The 17,855-nt window shown below is 37.3% G+C and overlaps 1 protein-coding gene and 1 non-coding gene across 3 annotated transcripts in view; both read left to right on the top strand.

The window, feature by feature from the left end:
- The window catches only part of Tmx3 (thioredoxin related transmembrane protein 3), a 39,082-nt gene extending 21,880 nt beyond the window's left edge, over window positions 1-17,202 (top strand). Inside the window, exons 10-16 of one of the 2 annotated variants that reach the window (XM_055606768.1) lie at window positions 65-163; window positions 1,951-2,008; window positions 2,158-2,211; window positions 3,288-3,344; window positions 11,407-11,536; window positions 12,782-12,850; window positions 14,399-17,202. In XM_055606768.1, coding sequence (XP_055462743.1) covers window positions 65-163; window positions 1,951-2,008; window positions 2,158-2,211; window positions 3,288-3,344; window positions 11,407-11,536; window positions 12,782-12,850; window positions 14,399-14,656 — 725 coding nt within the window. In that variant the 3' untranslated portion in view covers window positions 14,657-17,202. The remainder of the gene's footprint in view (window positions 1-64; window positions 164-1,950; window positions 2,009-2,157; window positions 2,212-3,287; window positions 3,345-11,406; window positions 11,537-12,781; window positions 12,851-14,398) is intronic. The other variant, XM_055606769.1, reaches the window with a different exon arrangement.
- On the top strand, window positions 1,619-1,725 carry LOC129676435 (U6 spliceosomal RNA). Its single transcript, XR_008720074.1, has one exon. It is a non-coding gene; the product is annotated as a U6 spliceosomal RNA (small nuclear RNA).
- Window positions 17,203-17,855: the final 653 nt, after the last annotated feature.

A 17,855-nucleotide genomic window follows, 5' to 3' on the forward strand; every position in this document is an offset into this window, starting at 1 on the left:
TTTGCTGGATTGAGACATTACAGCCATCTTTTATTCTGATGTATTTTATTTGCTTTGTTTCAAGAGTATGAAGATGGCGATCTGTCTTCGTGGATCAGCAGGGAGAGGTTTCAGAACTACCTTACTATGGATGGCTTCCTTTTGTATGAACTTGGAGAGACAGGTAACAAGCATATGGCCATTCCTTTTCATTTCAGAAATTTTCTTTAATTGAATGTTTATTTACTGGTTCTTTTGGAACTGAATTTCCTAATTAAAGTAGACTTATGTTTGCTAATTCTGCTTTCTAAGAGCTGAGACTTATAATACCACAGATATATACTTTGATATGAGGATCTGTGTAGATAAAGAAGGTTTACTAACAAGCAATGGTAATGATAAAGACAAGGAGCCTAGATGATTCAGGAATGCAGGAAAACAAAACCAAACAACCAAACCAAAAACCATGAAGCTTCAAGTTAAAGTGAAGCCTTCTCACAGTCTTCTCACTGTTAACTTGTGAGAGGAAATCAGTCATATTATTCATTAAGGTCATATGGTAGAAAATGACAAAACAGGAAAATAAATAGAAATATATAAAAGTTAACTACACATAGAAAGTTTAAAAGTTATAAGAAGCTTACTTTTTAAATGAATATTGTATAAACTTAGAAACAATTAAAAGTAGGACATCTGTGTTGTTACCGCATGTGTTTGCTCTCAGTTTCATGACCATGGAATGGAAATTCAGCTATAGGGAAAAGGCATTTGAAAGTTAAATAAAAACAATAAAAATTAAGCACTGAATAGTACATGAAATAATTTCAAAAAATGAAATAATCCTTATAGGCTGATGTTTTTATAACAGTTAGTTGAGTAATCTTATATAATTATAGATGTATTAGAAATGTATTATGCAGGGTGAGACTAGGAAAAGCATCAAAATAATGTTCAGTGATACTATTTTTTTAACTTAATCCTACATTTGTGTTCCTTCCCCAAGTGAAATAATTCCTCAGTATGTTTAGGTATATAAATTCATTCAACTTTCCTCATAAGTCTGAAACATTTGCTGTCCTAAAATGGGAGTCTCCTGAAGTTCAGTTACATAGGTAGTAAACAGTGGTGTCTCACATTTGTTCTCCCAGGGCTTGGTACAATGCTGAGAACATAGCATCTTCAGCCCACATCAGCACCACCAGAACACTGCTGTTCTGTTATTGCATCATTCTGTCCTCCTGAACATTATCAGTAGGCATGTAATTTACTGTTTTACTTACACTTCCAGAACAGTGTGTCACTCAATTTGATTCTATATGCCATTACTAATGAAATTATAACAGGAAATGGCTATGCAAAAAATATTTCCTTAGTGTTATAAACTACTGTTTTTTTGTTTATTTGTTTGTTTTTGTTTTTATCTACAACAATTTTTACTAAACTTTTAAAAATCTGTCTTTATGGTGTAGTTTTTGAAAGAATACTTTGTTGGGCTGTTGGGTGCATAAAACAATTTTAGTAGAGAAATCATAACAAATTTATTATTATTTACCTCCTAGAGGTAGAAGAAATGTCTCATTTGCAGTCAACTAATTCACTGGTCTATAACTGCAAATATTGTATTGTATCATAATATGTTGTACTCACTTCGGCAGCACATGCACTGAAATTGGAATGATACAGAGAAGATTAGCATGGCCCCTGCGCAAGGATGACACGCAAATTCATGAATCGTTCCATATCTTTAATTGATCTGTGTTTGTGAAAATTTAATTGTGACAAAAAAATTAAAAGCATAATATGTTGGCTTAATTTTGTGTAACATGTAAATAATAATTGGATTTAAATAAAGTCTAGCAACATATTTTGAAAGTTCCCGGTTACAGCAGACTTAATATTTGACAAGTATGTGTAATGTGCATTATGTCATTCTCAGTTCAAGGAAATGAAAGATATTATTCTTAATTTCAGGAAAGCTTGTGGCCATTGCAGTTATTGATGAGAAAAACACATCACTTGAGCATACCAGGTATAGTTGCTTTGAAACAGATTTAAGCTTCAAATGTCATCTAGATCAGCTTTGTGTAGTCTCCATAGAGTGTCTTGCAGATGTTATAACGGGATAATTAAACTTTTTCATTGAAGAGGTGAAATATTTATATATTTGTTCTTCTACAGATTAAAGTCGATTATTCAGGAGGTTGCTAGAGATTTCAGAGACCATTTCCATAGGTATGTGCATGTGTTCTAAAAGGGTGTCTTTGTTTAATTTGGCATTACAGTGCAGTAAATCAAAAGTAGTAAGATAAGTTGAATATCCCTAATCTCTAAAATTTAAATCTGACATCTGAGGTGTATAGGCTCTGACACGACAGTAAGAAAATTCCACGCCTGCTTTCCCATGATAGTAGTTAGAACACAAAGTCACTTTTAAAGGATTTTGTGAAATTTCCTTCAGTATATGTGAATAAGGTATATATGAAGGAAAAAATTCTGTACTTAACATTTGGGTCCCTGCACTAGGGAGTTCATTGTTTATGTGCAAAATTTTCAGAAATGTCATGGCCCCAGGCTTTTCAGATAAGAGAGTCCATATGTTATACTTTGAAAGGTGAATCAAGAATTGAATGACCTAGAGCTTCTGGTCAGCATGAAGATATATCCGTGCCGCATCTTACAAGTTAGAGAAGGACCCATTTCTGCTTTCTGAGAGTATTTGACATGTATTTTTATGGTAGGAAAATATGCACAAAAATTTGCTAATTAGAAACAATTTAAATGAACAGTCACATGCCTAATAAGTCATTGTAGCAAAAACTCAAAATAATTAATGGAATGTAAAATTTTACTTGGGAATAAGAATTTTTGCTGTATTTCAAATTTTTGTGCTTGTTGCTGCTATCAAAAACAGCAATAGAAACTTTCAGGATTTATTATTTTCATATTTCAAATTTACCAAAACTTCATTGTACAATTCTCATGGTTCGTAGTAGCTGACCTCTTCTGAGTGATCCTGTTTCACAGTAAATCAGCTTTCCTTAAATCTATTTTACTTGTAGCACATTTCTTTCCCTGCCTTTAAACATGTATAATGAGGTAAAATATCCAGGGTTTGTTGTTGTTGCTTGTGTAATTTGCTTATCAAAACCCAGTAGAACACACTGTTATGTACATATAGGGATTTCCATGTTCAGTATTGAAAGTTTTTGTACTTACCAAGTTTTGGTTTATGCTGTGTACCTTTTTTCTTTTAATCTAATATTGAGGTCTTTTTCTTCTTTTTCTTTGTTGTTGCTTGTGTCTTACAGAGATTTTCAGTTTGGCCATATGGATGGAAATGACTATATAAACACCTTGCTTATGGAGTAAGTAAAGTATTGATGGTTTTGCTAGCAATTTTTTTCCACTTTGATATTTCCAATTTTGAGAAATGGGGAGCAACTTAATTAGCTAGAAAAAACGCACTTGTCATTTTCTGATGCTGACGTTCTTTCATTAAATGTCTTATTTTATAAATTGTGTATTTTGAATTTGAGATTTAATTCTCTTTACTATAGATTATTTCCCACTTCAACATTATAACTTACAATGTTCTCAAATCATTCTACAATGTGTATATTTGTAGTTTTTCATAATACATACTTTAATAGGTAATTGTGGTCTCATAAGTTTGTTCACTGGTAGAGGCACTTGCTCACAGGCCTGACAACTTGAGTTTGATCCCCGTATGCTACAAGTTGACAGGAGAGCCCCAATTTCTGAGACTTGGCTGGCTTCCACATACAATTATTGAAGATACTTGAAGTAATTGACACTAGTATCTTTTCTTTTTTTTTAATTTATTGATTTATTCACTTTATATCCCAATCATAGCCCCCTCCTCCTCTCCTCTCAATATCACCCTTCCCTCCTTCTTCCCCCTTCCCCCTCCCCTATTCCTCAGAAAACGGTAGCCTCACCAGCAACAACAACCTACTCCAGTTCATCAAGTTGAATTAGGACTGAACGTATCCTCTTCCCCTATGTACTGGTGAGGCAGCCCCACCATGGGGAAGTGATCAAAAAGCAGGCAATAGAACCCATGTCAGAGAACGTACCCACTCCCTTAACTAGGGAACCCACATGAAGCCTGAGCTTCCCATCTGCTACATCTGTGTAGGGGGCCTAGGTCCAGTCCATGCATATCTTTTGTTGGGTGCTTCAGTCTTCACAAGCCCCTCTGGGCCCTGGTTAGTTGGCTCTGTTGGTATTCTTGTGGAGCTCCTCTCACTTTGAGGTCCTTCTGTCCTCCCACCCCCAACTTTTCTACAAGACTCCCTGTGCTTCACCCAGGCTGTGAGACTCAGCATCTGTTTTGATCTCCTTATGAGAGGCTCCAGCCTCTCATAAGACAGTTATGCTAGGCTCCAATGTGCAAGCATAGCAGAATATCATTAATAGTGTCAGGGGTTGCTCTCTCCCATGGGGTGAGTTTCAGGTTGGGCCAGGCATTGGTTGGACTTTCTCTCAATCTCTGTTCCATCCTTATCCCTGAACAACTTGTAGGCAGAGTAAATTTGGGGTTGAAGTTTTTGTGGCTGGTTGGTGTTCCCCTCCCTCCACTAGGAGTCCTGTTTCGTTAAAGAGTATTTATTTCAAATTCAAAACTACATTGACTTTGAATGAATTTTAATTGTTTTTACCCCCCATTCTCTCCCTTTCTCCCCCACATTTCCCTCTGAAACACTTCTTTTTTTAATTTTAATTTTTTATATTAATTACAGTTTATTCACTTTGTATCCCAGCTGTAGCCCCCTCCCTCATTCCTTATCAATCCCACCCTCCATACCCGTCCCCAAATCCACTGATAGGGGAGGTCCTCCTCCCCCTCCATCTGACCCTGGCCTATCAGGTCTCATCAGAACTGGCTGCACTGTCTTCCTCTGTGGCCTGGTAACGCTGCTCTCCCATCAGGGTGAGGTGATCAAAGAGCCTGCCACTGAGTTCATGTCAGAGACAGTCCCCACTTGGATACTGAGCTGCCATGGGCTACATCTGTTCAGGGGTTCTAGGTTATCTCCATGCATGGTCCTTGGTTGGAGTATCAGTCTTAGAAAAGACCCCTGGGCCCATATTTCTTGTATTTCTTACTCTCCTTATGGATCTTCTGTTCCCCTCCAGATCTTACTACCTCCCTCTTCGTTCATAAGCTTCCCTGCACTCTGCCCAAAGTTTGGCTATGAATTTTAGCATCTGCTTTGATATGCTATTGGTGTCAAAGAGTCTTTCAGAGGCCCTCTGTGGTAGGCTCCTGTCCTGATCTCTTGTTTTTTCCCTCTTCCGATGTCTATCCTATTTGCCTTTCGGAGTGAGGATTGCTCTTCTTACCCAGGGTTGTCCTCCTTGATTAGCTTCTTTAGGTGTATAGATTTTAGTATGTTTATTCTATATTCTATGTCTGATATCCACTTATAAGTGAGTATATACCATGTGTGTCTTTCTGCTTCTAAGATACCTCACTCAGGATGAGATCCCACCATTTTTCTGCAGATTCCATGATCTTGTTTTTAATTGATGAGTAGTATTCCATTGTGTAAATGTACCAAAATTTCTGCATCCATTCCTCAGTTGAGGGACATCTAGGTTGTTTCCAGATTCTGGCTATTATGAATAGAGCTGCTATGAACATGGTTGAGCAAATGCCCTTGTTGTGTACTTGAGCATCTTTTGTATAATTACCTAGGAGTAGTATAGTTGGATCTTAAAGATCCAACTATATTGGATCCTAATTGTCTGGAGAAAGCACCAGATTAATTTTAAAAGTGGTTGTACATGTTTATATTCCTACCAGCAGTGGAGTAGGGTTTTCCTTTCTCTACATCCTCTCCAACATGTTTTGTCACTTGAGTTTTTTATATTGGCTATTCTGATAGGTGTCAGGTGAAATCTCAGGGTCATTTTGATTTGCATTTCCCTGATGATTGAGGGCATTGAACATTTCTGAGTTTTTCTGCCGTTCTGTATTCCTCTACAGAGAATTCTCTGTTTAGCTCTGTACCCCATTTTTTTAATTGGATTACTTGATTTATTGCTTTTTAACTTCTTGAGTTCTTCATATATTCTGGATATTACAGAAGCTTTTCATTTTCATGAGGTCCCATTTATTGATTCTTGATCTTAGAGCTTGTGTTGTTAGTGTTCTGTGCAGGAAGTTGTCTCCTATGCCAATGACTTCCAGGCTCTCTTTGATCCACTTGTACTTTAGTTTTGTGCAGGGTGATAAATATGGATCTATTTGCATTTTTCTGCATGTAGACATCCAGTTGGACTAGCACCATTTGTTGAAGATACTGTCTTTTTCCCATTGTATGCTTTTTTGTTTTTCCATTGTATGGTTTTTCATTTCTTCCTTGACCAAGTTGTCATTCAGTATAGAGTTGCTTAGTTTCCATGTGTGTAGGCTTTTTGCTATTTCTGCTGTTGTTGAGGTCCAGTTTTAGGCCATGGTGGTCTGATAGGATACAAGGGATTATTTTGATCTTTTATCTATTGAGGCTTGCTTTGTGCCCAATTATATGGTCAATTTTTAGGAATGTTCCATGAGGTGCTGACAAAAAGGTATACTCATTTGAGTTTGGGTGAAAAGTTCTGTAGACATCTATTAGGTCCATTTGATTCAGGACCTCTAAAAGTGTCATTATTTCCCTATTTAGCTTCTGTCTAGATGATCTGTCCCTTGGTGACAGTGAAGTGTTGAGTTTTTCCCACTATTAAGGTGTTGGGATTGATGTGTGATTTAAGGCTTAATAATGTTTCATTTAGGAATGCAGGTGCTCTTATATTTGGGGCATAGGTGTTCATGATTGTGATGTCCTCCTGGTGGATTTTTCCTGTAAAGGAAAAGAAGTGTCCCTCCTTGTCTTTTTTTTATTAATTTTGGCTGATAGTCTATTTTATTAGATATTAGGATAGCTACTCCAGCTTGTTTTCTAGGTCCATTTGCTTGAAAAACATTTTTACAGCCCTTTACTCTAAGGTAGTGTTTATCTTTGTTGGAGAGGTGTGTTTCTTGAATGCAACAGAATGTTGGATCCTGTTTCTGCAACCATTCTGTTAGTCTGTCTTTTTATTAGAAAATAGAGTCTGTTGATGTTCATAGATAATAGTGAGCAATGAATGTTATTTTCTTTTATTGTGTAGTTGGTGGAGTTACTGTGTGTCTATGCTTGTTTTCTTTTAATATTTTTTGTGAAGCTACCTATATCCTGTGTAGTTGTTTTCATTGGATTGAAGTTTTCCTTCTAGTATCTTCTGTAGGGCTGAGTTGCTGTGTAGATATTGTTTAAGTTTAGTTTTGTCATGGAATATTTTGTTTTCTCCATCTATGTTGATTGAAAGCTTTGCTGGGTATGGTAGTATCTGTGGTCCCTTAAAGTCTGCATGATGTCTGCCCAGGCCCTTCTGGCTTTCCTAGTTTCTGTTGAGAAGTCTGGTGTGATTCTGATAGGTCTACCTTTATATTACTTGACCTTTTTCCCTTGATGCTTTTAATATTTTTTTCTTTGTTCTATAGATTTAGTGTTTTGACTATTATGTGATATGAACTGTTTCTTTTCTGGTCTAGTCTATTTGGTGTTCTGTAGGCCTCTTGTATGTTTATGAACATCTCTTTAAGTTGGGAAAATTTTCTTCTATGATTTTCTTGAAAATATTTTCTGGACCTTGGAGCCTGGAATCTTCTTTTTTATCTATTCCTATTATTCTTAGATTTTGTCTTTTCATGGCATCCTTGATTTCTTGCATGTTTGGTGTTTGGAACTTTGCCAATTTTACTTTTTTTTTTTTTGAGAGAGAGAGAATTATCAATTTCTGCAAGTGTATATTCAGTACCTGAGATTCTCTCTTCCATCTCTTGTATTCTATTGGTGATGCTTACGTTTGTGGTTCCTGATCTTTTCTCTAAGTTCTGCAGCTCCAGGGTTTTCTCTGTTTGTATTTTCTTTATTGATTCTAATTCTCTTTTCATCTCTTGCACCATTTCCTTCTTCTATTTGAATGTGGATTCCTGTCTTTCCATGCCACTAATTGTGCCTCTGCCCATGTCTCTATTTGTTTGACTGTAGTTACCTGTACTTCTTTGAGAGCTTTGTTCGTTTCCTCTTTATGTGTTTCTAATAACTGGATAAGCATAGCTTTAAAATAATTTTCTTGTGTTTCAAAATATCCATTGATTTTTTGGGGTTGCTGGTGAAGCCATGATGTCCTGATTTTTGTTCGATGTATTCTTACGCCTACCTCTAGACATCCACTTATCCATTACCTTCACTGTTTGTCCCTGGAGTCTGTACTTCAGACTGGGTCTTTTTCTGGTTCTGGTGTCAGGGAAAATGAGAGAGGTCCACAGATTTGAGAGTGTGTGTTGGTATTTCAGCTGTAGCTAAGAGAAGAAGGTCGCAGTGAAGGTGCACAAGTGCGGGTGAGCAAGTGCAGGTGTGTGCGTGGAAGTGTGCCTTGAAGGACAGGGTGCTAGAGAGTGTAGATGCCTAGAATGTGGGTTGGGAGGGTGCAGGCACAGGAGGGGTTGTGGGCTCTGGCGCTGTTCACAGGCACAATGCGCATGCGTAGGTTCCCTGAATACCTCAGTGACCTACAGGCCTGTCATACTGTCCTCCTGGTATTCAGATCTGTGTGGGCTCCAGTAATTGTTTGCCTAGACTCCACTAGTAGACCCACAGAACAGAGGCTTCAGTGTTGAGAATGCTGTCTCAAGAATGCCTACGTTGCCCACAGTGGGGTTATGGGTAGGAGGGATCTGATGCCTGGCTGATAGCGTAGAGGGACCCTGGATCTGGGGCTCTCCATGCACTCACTTGAAGGTGCACTCACTCTCTACCAAGCCGAATCGGAAAACACAGGGGTTCCCCCTGTTCTCTACTCTCGAATTTGTGCCTGCCTGAGCAAATGAGAGTGTGGGAGATCCATCAGCTCAGTGGTGCTACAGCCACAGAACTGGAATGCTAGTACAGTGGCCTGCTGGAAGTCCAGCCGTAGCCACAGAACTGGGAGGCCAGTACACATGCCTGCTGGGAGGCCCTGGGGTGCCCATGCAGCTTTCCGCAGACCTGGGTGGACCGTACAGCCCGCCACCCACCACTGAGGAACTGGCAGGCTAGTACAGTTACTGTCTGGGAGGTCCTGGGGAGCCTGTTCAGCTGCTGATGGACCCAGGACACAGGAGGCCAGTACAGCTGGCAGCCCAGGGAGGCCCGCCTTCTCTGTTTCAGTTATGGAGTAGGGAGTTCTGTCCTAGAAGCACGGGCACTGTGGCCTGCCTCTGCTGAGGAGGGAGGACCGTCAAGGAAAAGTGCAGAGGGATTGAATATTCATGACTCTCAGTCCCTGGAGAAGTCCATGGTGACCTGGATCTAAATGGTCACAGCTCACGGGTTGTCCCCTCTCGCCCAGGAAATCTCAGTGTTGATGTTTTGGCTTCAGCTGCCCCTCCACTCACCAATTTCTGAGTTTCAGATTCTCTGTTCCTCAGATACAGTGCACGCTGGTTGCCGCCATCTTGGATCCCCCCCCCCAAACACTTCTGCCCAAGAAGTCTGACCCAACTTAATTTGAGTTGTTTGTATGAACACGTGATAAGTTGTTGACTGCAGCATTAGTAACATCATTGAAGAAAATGATGACCTTACCCAACAGCTATTAATTGCCAGTAAACACACAGGAAAGGATAGGACCTCATAGGCCCCTCCCTCATGCATGATGAAATGCATGCATGAAACCCAGTCTCGTGGGGCTTGTGCAGATAACCATAGCTGCTGTGAGTTCATAATTGCAACAGCTGTGCTGTGTGCAAAAGTCATCTTTATGCTGCACATGTCCCTATTCTCTAGCGCATATATTTTTATATTTCCACTTCCATCCCCCTTCCACATTGTTCCCCAAATGGTGCTAAGGTTTTACTAACTAAAAAAGAAAAACAATTGTTTACATATTTCCTATTGCCCATAGAACACGTATTTTTTTATAGAAGTTGTAAGATTGATCTTGTATAAACCTAAGAGGAAAGATATTCTGTATACTCTTATACAAGAGGTTACCCTATAATAGAAATACAGTTGGTTTTTTGTTTTTTGTTTTTTTTTTTTTTTTTGGTTTGTTTGTTTGTTTGTTGTAAAATACATTTTAGGGACTTTGATAAGACCGTTTCTTAAGTTTTTTGTAGTGAGTAGATAGATTCATTAAAAAAAAAATATTTTTGTAACATCACACAACAGTTTGTTTCAGTAACTAACATCATAAGTCAAGGAGATAGTATCCAGCAGTAGATAAACATTTAATACATAGTTTAATCAATTATGAGAGAGTAGAAGATCTGAACTCAAATTATAATCACAAGCTCATAGTCAGCTTAAGTTGTTAGGTTTGAAGGGTATGTCACTTTTTTGTCTTGAAAAATACCTGAGGGAAATATTTTAAAGGAGATAAAATTTATTTTGGTTTATAGGTCTCAGTCTTTGTGGGTTCCATTGCTTTTAGCCTAAGTGAGACAGATTATTCATGGCAGCAGGAATGTGTAGCTGATACTCCTCACCTTCAGTGACCAAGAAGTAAAAGTAGAGGAAGAGAAAAGGAAGCAAGATAAACCATCAAGGGCATGTTGCCAGTGACTTGGTATATCTAACTAAGCTTAACTGTTGATTCTCTTGCCTACAAAGATAATATCACCATCTGGGGTCCAAGCCTTCCACACATGAGCCTGTCCAGGCCATTTCATATTCAAGCCATAACAACAGGGCTTTATGTGCTAGGATATGATCCGTTTTGATAAATGTTTAAGTATATTGGAAAATACATGTATTCTGTTGTTGGGTAGAATGATAGAAGAATACAGAAAATTCACAATACTGTTTATTCAACATGTATATGTTTACTTAATATATACAAGGTACCTTTCTAAATGTTTAGCTTGAATTTCCTCATGTAATTGTGCAGTAAGTTAGGTATTACTGGTTTCCATATTTTATAAGAGAAAAGCTTTACATGTAAAGCTAAAGTTCTTGACTAACATAATGCAGTGTTAAGAGAAAGCTCCAGATTCAAACAGTGTGGTTCCAGAGATCATCCTTTTACCTACCATCTGAGGTATGTTACATGTTATTAGTATTCTGTATAGTACTGTGCAGAAATTTATACTTTACACAGCACAACTTTTATATTTAATTACTATTACTCAGGTGTTGATTTTTATAATATTTTTATACAGTCTTGTCTAATGGTAAGTTTATTGCGAACTTTGAAAGGTTCCTTTTGACCACAGAGTTAAAAGTATTAAAAATCTCTTTTCTTCTCTAACTAGCTACTAAGATGTAAATGAGCACTAGAGTATTTGTTATTGCTGTGCTTAATATAAATTTTGACTTCTTTTTTTCTTTCTAGTGAATTGACAGTCCCAACCATAGTCGTACTGAATACTTCAAACCAACAGTACTTTTTGCTGGATAGATATATTAAGGATGCCAGTGACATGGTCCAGTTCATTAACAGCATTTTGGATGGTACAGTACCTGTAAGTAGTTCAGATCCATTTCAAAAGGATGAAGGGGAGAAGGCAGAAGAGAAACTAACATTTCTTTACCTTTGATCCTGAAAAAGAATAGGTATTCTTTGCCTGGGGGGAAGAGGGAATCAGCTTCCACCACTGCTTTCTCCTTGCTCATTGAGTTAGCCTATTAGAAAGTTCTTGTGTTGCAGAGGCTCACAGGGGCAAATGTCCGTCAAAGAGTTATTTGGGACACCTTTGCTTGTCACAGTGATGGGAATGTTGTTCTTAGCCTCTAGTGTTAGACTAGAGATATTAAGAGGTTTGTGACCTGGAATAAGGCTTTTCAGAGAATTTTCCTGGCACTTAATACCTTTTGGGGTCAGTTGAATTAAGGACAACCGAATTAAGTTACCAAAAATGGTTTTCTACAAAAAGCTGTGAAAACCATCAGTTATTTAAAGCATTAAGAAATATATTGAGAATCAGAGCTCCCGCAAAGAGATCTAAAAATAATGTGAAAAATTGTCATGAAGACTACATGATCTTAATTTTTTTTTTGTTCTTTTTGTTACTGTAAATCTCAAACTAGTATTTCTCAAACTATGCCATAACTCATTAACAGTCATGTTAGTATGCTCAGGTGGAGATCAGGTGTGACCAGCACGCATCTTAATTCAGAAAGAAAAAAAAAATTAAGGGTCTTTGTTGCCTAAATGATAATTTAATTATTGTTTTTTGTTTTTTTGTTTTGTTTTGTTTTACATTTTTGTTTCATTTTTACACAAATTTTGAAAAACCAACATCGGTTAAAGTTAATAAGTTTGGGAAACTCCCTTAGTCACATAGTAGCAATATGGTATTATGTAGAAATGGTGTTTTGATTGAAAGAAACTCAGTTGTAGTGGTTGAGAACCCTTTTGTTTGTGATTTAGTGAAACCTGATCAGACTTTTATAACAGAAATTTCATTGGTCCTATAGCTTAGAAATTCAAAGAATGGGCCAGATTTCTGAGATAGCTAGATACCAGGGTTTGATATCCCCAGGAACTTTTCTCTGCACTTCTCTCAGCACTCTCTGTAGAGCTCCATCTGCATGAGGATGTTCCTACTTAGTAGGAAAGTCTTCAGTCACACTGTGGCTCAGCAGCTGGAGAGACTCAGAGCTTGTACAAGCCTGGGAGGGTGAGCCACCTTCCAATAATTACGTATGTAACATAAGACTGAACTACTAGTATTTATATAACATGTTTTATTCTTATTAAATTGAAGGCCCAAGGAGGTGATAGCATTTTGCAGAGATTGAAAAGAATAATATTTGATGCCAAATCTACAATTGTGGTAAGTTCTGACATTTAATTTAGTATCTTCGATAACCGAAAAATTGAGGCTCTCAGTCTGCTATTTCCACTTGCCATCTTTCTTTAGTACTTTATTTCCTTAGATGGCGGACTTAAATACTAGATTTAAAATGTGACAGTAATTCTCTAACAGTTCATTTGTTCATCCCAGCTGTCTTGCTAGCTGTTCCATGCCTCTTTTCATTTGGTTTATTCATTTGTTTTGGTTTTTTGAGACAGGGGCTTTCTATGTAGCTTTAGCTGTGTGGACTCACTTTGTAGACAAGGTTGGCCTCAATATCCACCTGCCTCTGCCTCCCCAAGTGCTGTAGCACCACGCTCCACTTTTTGGGGTCAAGGCCACCATGAAGATGTAGCTACCCTTCTTTATTGATAAGGAGTAAATTTAGGTAATCTCTAAAAACATTTTTTTTAATTTAAGTAATCTGAATTATTCCACACATGGCATTCTCTGTTTATCAGTCACATTCATTTTCCTGTTTCCACCAAAATGGATTAGCCCCTTCGTATTTTATCCTCCAGCTACCCTCACTTTCATCCAGGTCCACACTTCCTCTCACCAGTCTTCAGCCCAGTCTTCATATCACTTACACAGTGTTACAGCAGCCATCAGTTCTGAGTACTTTCTTTCCTTTTTCCAGTGATACTCACCATCCTTCTGAATGAAGTACTTTCCTTACTGGCTTGTAAATATTGCTGACGTTTTCTAGGGTTGGGGTCAGTAGTCATACATTGTCTTGCTCTGCTTCTTTGTCACTCATCCTTAAATTTCCACCTCTTATTCTGTGAATCAATCCAAAATTATCTTTTTATTCTCTGGATTCTTCCAGAGTAACAGAGCCAACCCATGAAATACTCTTAGTGGTAAAACCAATTCAGTAAAGTTATTTTTCTGAGAACTGAGGAAATAGCACATAACATAAAAGGAACTAGTAAATTAATGTGGCTTTACTAACAACCAGATGACCCAGATGTTAAAATGTCATGTGAAGAGAATATGTATAGGGGTATGAATAGATGGCTCTGTAGTTAAGAGCTGGTGGTAACTTTCTCAGAGGACCCTAGTTCAGTTCCTAACTCACAACTTCCTATAACTCCATGCTATAGGAGACCTGATATCCCTGGTCTCCAAGCACTTACACACATATAATGTAAATATTTAAAAAATAAAAATAATAAGAGCGTTTATAAACTCTTTGTCAGAAAGAACCCCAAGCAACTTCCTAGAGTTCAACACAGTAGACAGTAATCATCTAAGAGATGTTGCTGGGAAATATGAGAGAGAGAAAAAAAGAGTCTTTAAAATACTCAGGCTAGTTGATTCCTTTTCCTATTGCCAATGCACATGTATGAGCATAAAGTTTTTATTTGTGGAGTCTTTAACATAGTTGGTCTTGATCAGGTATTGACATTTATTCATTGAAACTGAGTTCAATAGCATCAAGAGGAAATTTGTTGTGGCCTTAAATTTACATATGCTATTTATGTCAGCGTTCCATTCAAGTGCAACTGAATTGTCTCCCCACAGTCTATATTCAAGAGCTCTCCAATTATGGGCTGCTTTCTCTTCGGCCTGCCGCTGGGTGTCATCAGTATCATGTGCTATGGAATCTACACAGCTGACACAGATGGAGGCTATATAGAAGAGCGATATGAAGTGTCCAAAAGCGAAATGGAAAACCAGGAGCAAGTAGAAGAAAACAAAGAGCAGGAGTCCAGCGGTGGAGGGTCTCTAGTGTCTACTGTGCAAGAGCCCAAGGATGTATTAGAAAAGAAGAAAGATTGAGATTTCACAGATAAAAAATATTTGATAGGACTTCAAATTATTAAATATTTATTGAATTTAGAGATTTAATCATGATCTATTTACAGAAGAGAACGTGTTCTTTGTATTTTGCTAATGACAACTGCATGAATTAAAGTAATCCTTCCATAAGTGGAAAGATGTTTGGAACAAAGAGATGAAGAGTGTGTCCAGAACAAAGCTAGATCATTGTATCAGCTACCTTTTAGATGCCCATTTTGTGCACACTCCTCTGTGTGCATCTTTTATGACAAACTTGGACACAATATTAACTTGACCATTAATGTGGAAGATGTGTGTTTTGCAAAGAGAAATAGTACTTTCAACTACTATATCAATTCTCCTATATTTTGGATAAAATTTATATAAACAGATTAAGTCTTTAAAATTTAGACATTTTAAGAGAAACTCATAACTTTTCCATGTATCAAATTTAAGATTTGAGTTTAGAAGTAGTGATTTTATATATAGCATAGTGATTTTATTTTACTAGTTATTTTTAAAGGAGAAATGTTACTTTTTTACTTATACTCCATTGCATTATTATGATATTGGCATATGGTCCCATGAAGTGGGGGAAGAATCTTATAATTGACCTTCACAAAATGACCAAGGTATGTGGGAGTGGTGGCTTCAGCCCCTGTTGTGGCGCACAGTGTCCACCACTGCAGGAAGAAGAGGCCCTCTTAGTACATCTTGCTTTTAGCCAAAGCAGCCTAATGTTTTGTTTTGTTTTCATTTTTATTGTATAGCCTGACATTACTTCTAATATTTCTATTAAGGCATTCAGAAGTAATAGAAATTATGTTTTTGAGATATGTAAACTAATAATTTAAAATTTACTGCCACATCTCTATTGTGAGAGGCTGTAACAGGTCAGTGATATAATCAACATGATGTCATGAACAGAGAGAGAGAGATAGTTCCCTTCTCTAATTAGCCTCTCACCTTTGCTTCCTTGAGAATCATGACCTCTCATCTTTCTTCAGAATGCAGTCGTGCCTAAGAGTAGTTATTTTTTGATAATATGTTTACTACAGATCCGTTGGTTAATTTTGAGGCCTTCATTTTAGCTAATTTCAGAATTTTTATTAGGCAATGTTTAGGTCCTATTCTTTGAATACTTTAGTGTTTGCTTAAAGGATCCACTGAGCATTTATAGACATGGTTTGTAGTTTTAACACTGCAGTTGCTTGGGGCTTCTGCTTTGGTTACCAGGGGAGTTTCTGGTCTCTGATGCAATACTAATCAACACTGAACTGAAATTTGTATATCTGTAGAGCTAGAGAATTACTAATCATAATCTCTGTTCAATTTTTTTCATATTCAAAAGAACCCATTTTTAATATTTAATCACCCATTGTTAACTTTATTGATAATGGTATAAATATGTAGTTATAGGGAATTTCAGGGGGAAAAAAGGGTATTCTCAAATGGAAACTGGAGATAAGCACTGTTAAAAGTTACTGTGACCAAAGAGCTAGCCAATGAGTTCATGTCAGAGACAGCCCCTGTTCCCTTTACTAGGGAACCCACTTGGAGATTGAGCTGCCATGGGCTACATCTGTGCAGGGGTTCTAGGTTATCTTCATGTATGGTCCTTGGTTGGAGTATCAGTCTCAGAAAAGACCCCTGGGCCCATATTTTTTGGTTCTATTGCTCTCCTTGTGGAAGCCCTGTTGCTTTCAGGTCTTTCATCTCCCCCACCTTCTTTCATAGGATTCCCTGCACTCTGCCCAAAGTTTGGGTAGAGTCTTTCAGAGGCCCTCTGTGGTGGCTCCTGTCCTGTTCCCTGTTTTTTCCCTCTTTCGATATCTATCCCATTTTCTTTCTGAATGAGGAATAATCATCTTACCCAGGGTCCTCCTTGCTTAGCTTCTTTAGGTGTACAGATTTTAGTATGTTTGGGGGAGGCAGTCTTAACAGGCCTCAGAGGAAGACAGTGCAGCCAGACCTGATGAGACCTGATAGGCTAGTGTCAGATGGAAGGGGCTACAGCTGGGATATAAAGTGAATAAATTGTAATACAAATTGCTGTGACAAGTAAATTCTTCCAAAGAATAAAGATGACTCTTTGTGAAGATTCATGGTAGTGGTCCCAATTGTCAAGCCTTTTTTTTCAGGATAAAAGATCTGAATTACATATAGATTCCTCATTTATCATACTGTATAGTAAAGAAGAGACATGAGGAAATAGAAAGTACCACTAATATATTTTACTGTTGTTCATCACTATCAAAAATTAATTATGTGTATTTTGTCTTGTCAGTCATCCCTTGTAAATAAGTTCTCAGTAGGAAAAAAGAATAAAGCACAGCTTTGCATCACCAAACAGAAGTGCAAAGGTAATTCTTTGTATTCTGCAACACTTTTCTTTAGGCAAAAATGCTTTGGGTCTCTGTTGTGAAACAACTTTATATTGATCCTCATATTTTATTTGTAATTTTAAAATGTGCATTTGGAAAAACAATGTGTATGTGGATTGTAAGTAAATAGGTTTTTTGTATTAAACTTTTACTTTTTACTTGTTTCTTGAGGATATTTTTATTTTACTTGCATATTTTTATTTGTCAGATTGCTCACATACACACACAAACTAAAATTTGTTCATGTGCTTTTTCTCCTCAATGTGTTATACTGAATAATGTTTGCTTCTCAGGAGAATATACTTTAGAATCAAGATAGCTCTCTTCAAAATCTAGGAAAAGACTGATCTACTAATTTCCATGGGTAAATACCAACAACAGAATTCTTTCAGGAAATTGGAATTCTACCTTTCCTTTCAAGTGTAAAGTTCTGATTTCTGAAATTCAAAATTGTACCTCATCGGTGCTCAAGCAACAATTAAGAGTATTTCAGATAATGTGTGTGCTTAGCCCAGCACACCTTTGTCCTGAAATAAGCTCCTTTTTGTTGGATTTATCGACATATTTGTAGTTTCTATTATTTGAAACTTGTTTGAGATTTATTAGATCTAGAGGTTTTGTTTTCTTCCTTACTCAAAGGACTTCTGAAACATGGTTTAGAAGTAATGTAAAAGATGCCAAATGAGTAAAAGTGATGGAAAGGTCTCTTGAAGAGCTGAAGCAGTTGTGTGTGTTGTTTCTGTTTACTCAGTTTTATTGCCCGAGATGTTTCTAATATTTTGACTTGGTAGCTCTTGATTTTAAGAAAATATTAT

This window comes from Psammomys obesus, unplaced genomic scaffold (assembly GCF_907164565.1).
Source record: "Psammomys obesus unplaced genomic scaffold, mPsaObe1.curated_primary_1811, whole genome shotgun sequence".
Lineage (NCBI taxonomy): Eukaryota > Metazoa > Chordata > Mammalia > Rodentia > Muridae > Psammomys > Psammomys obesus.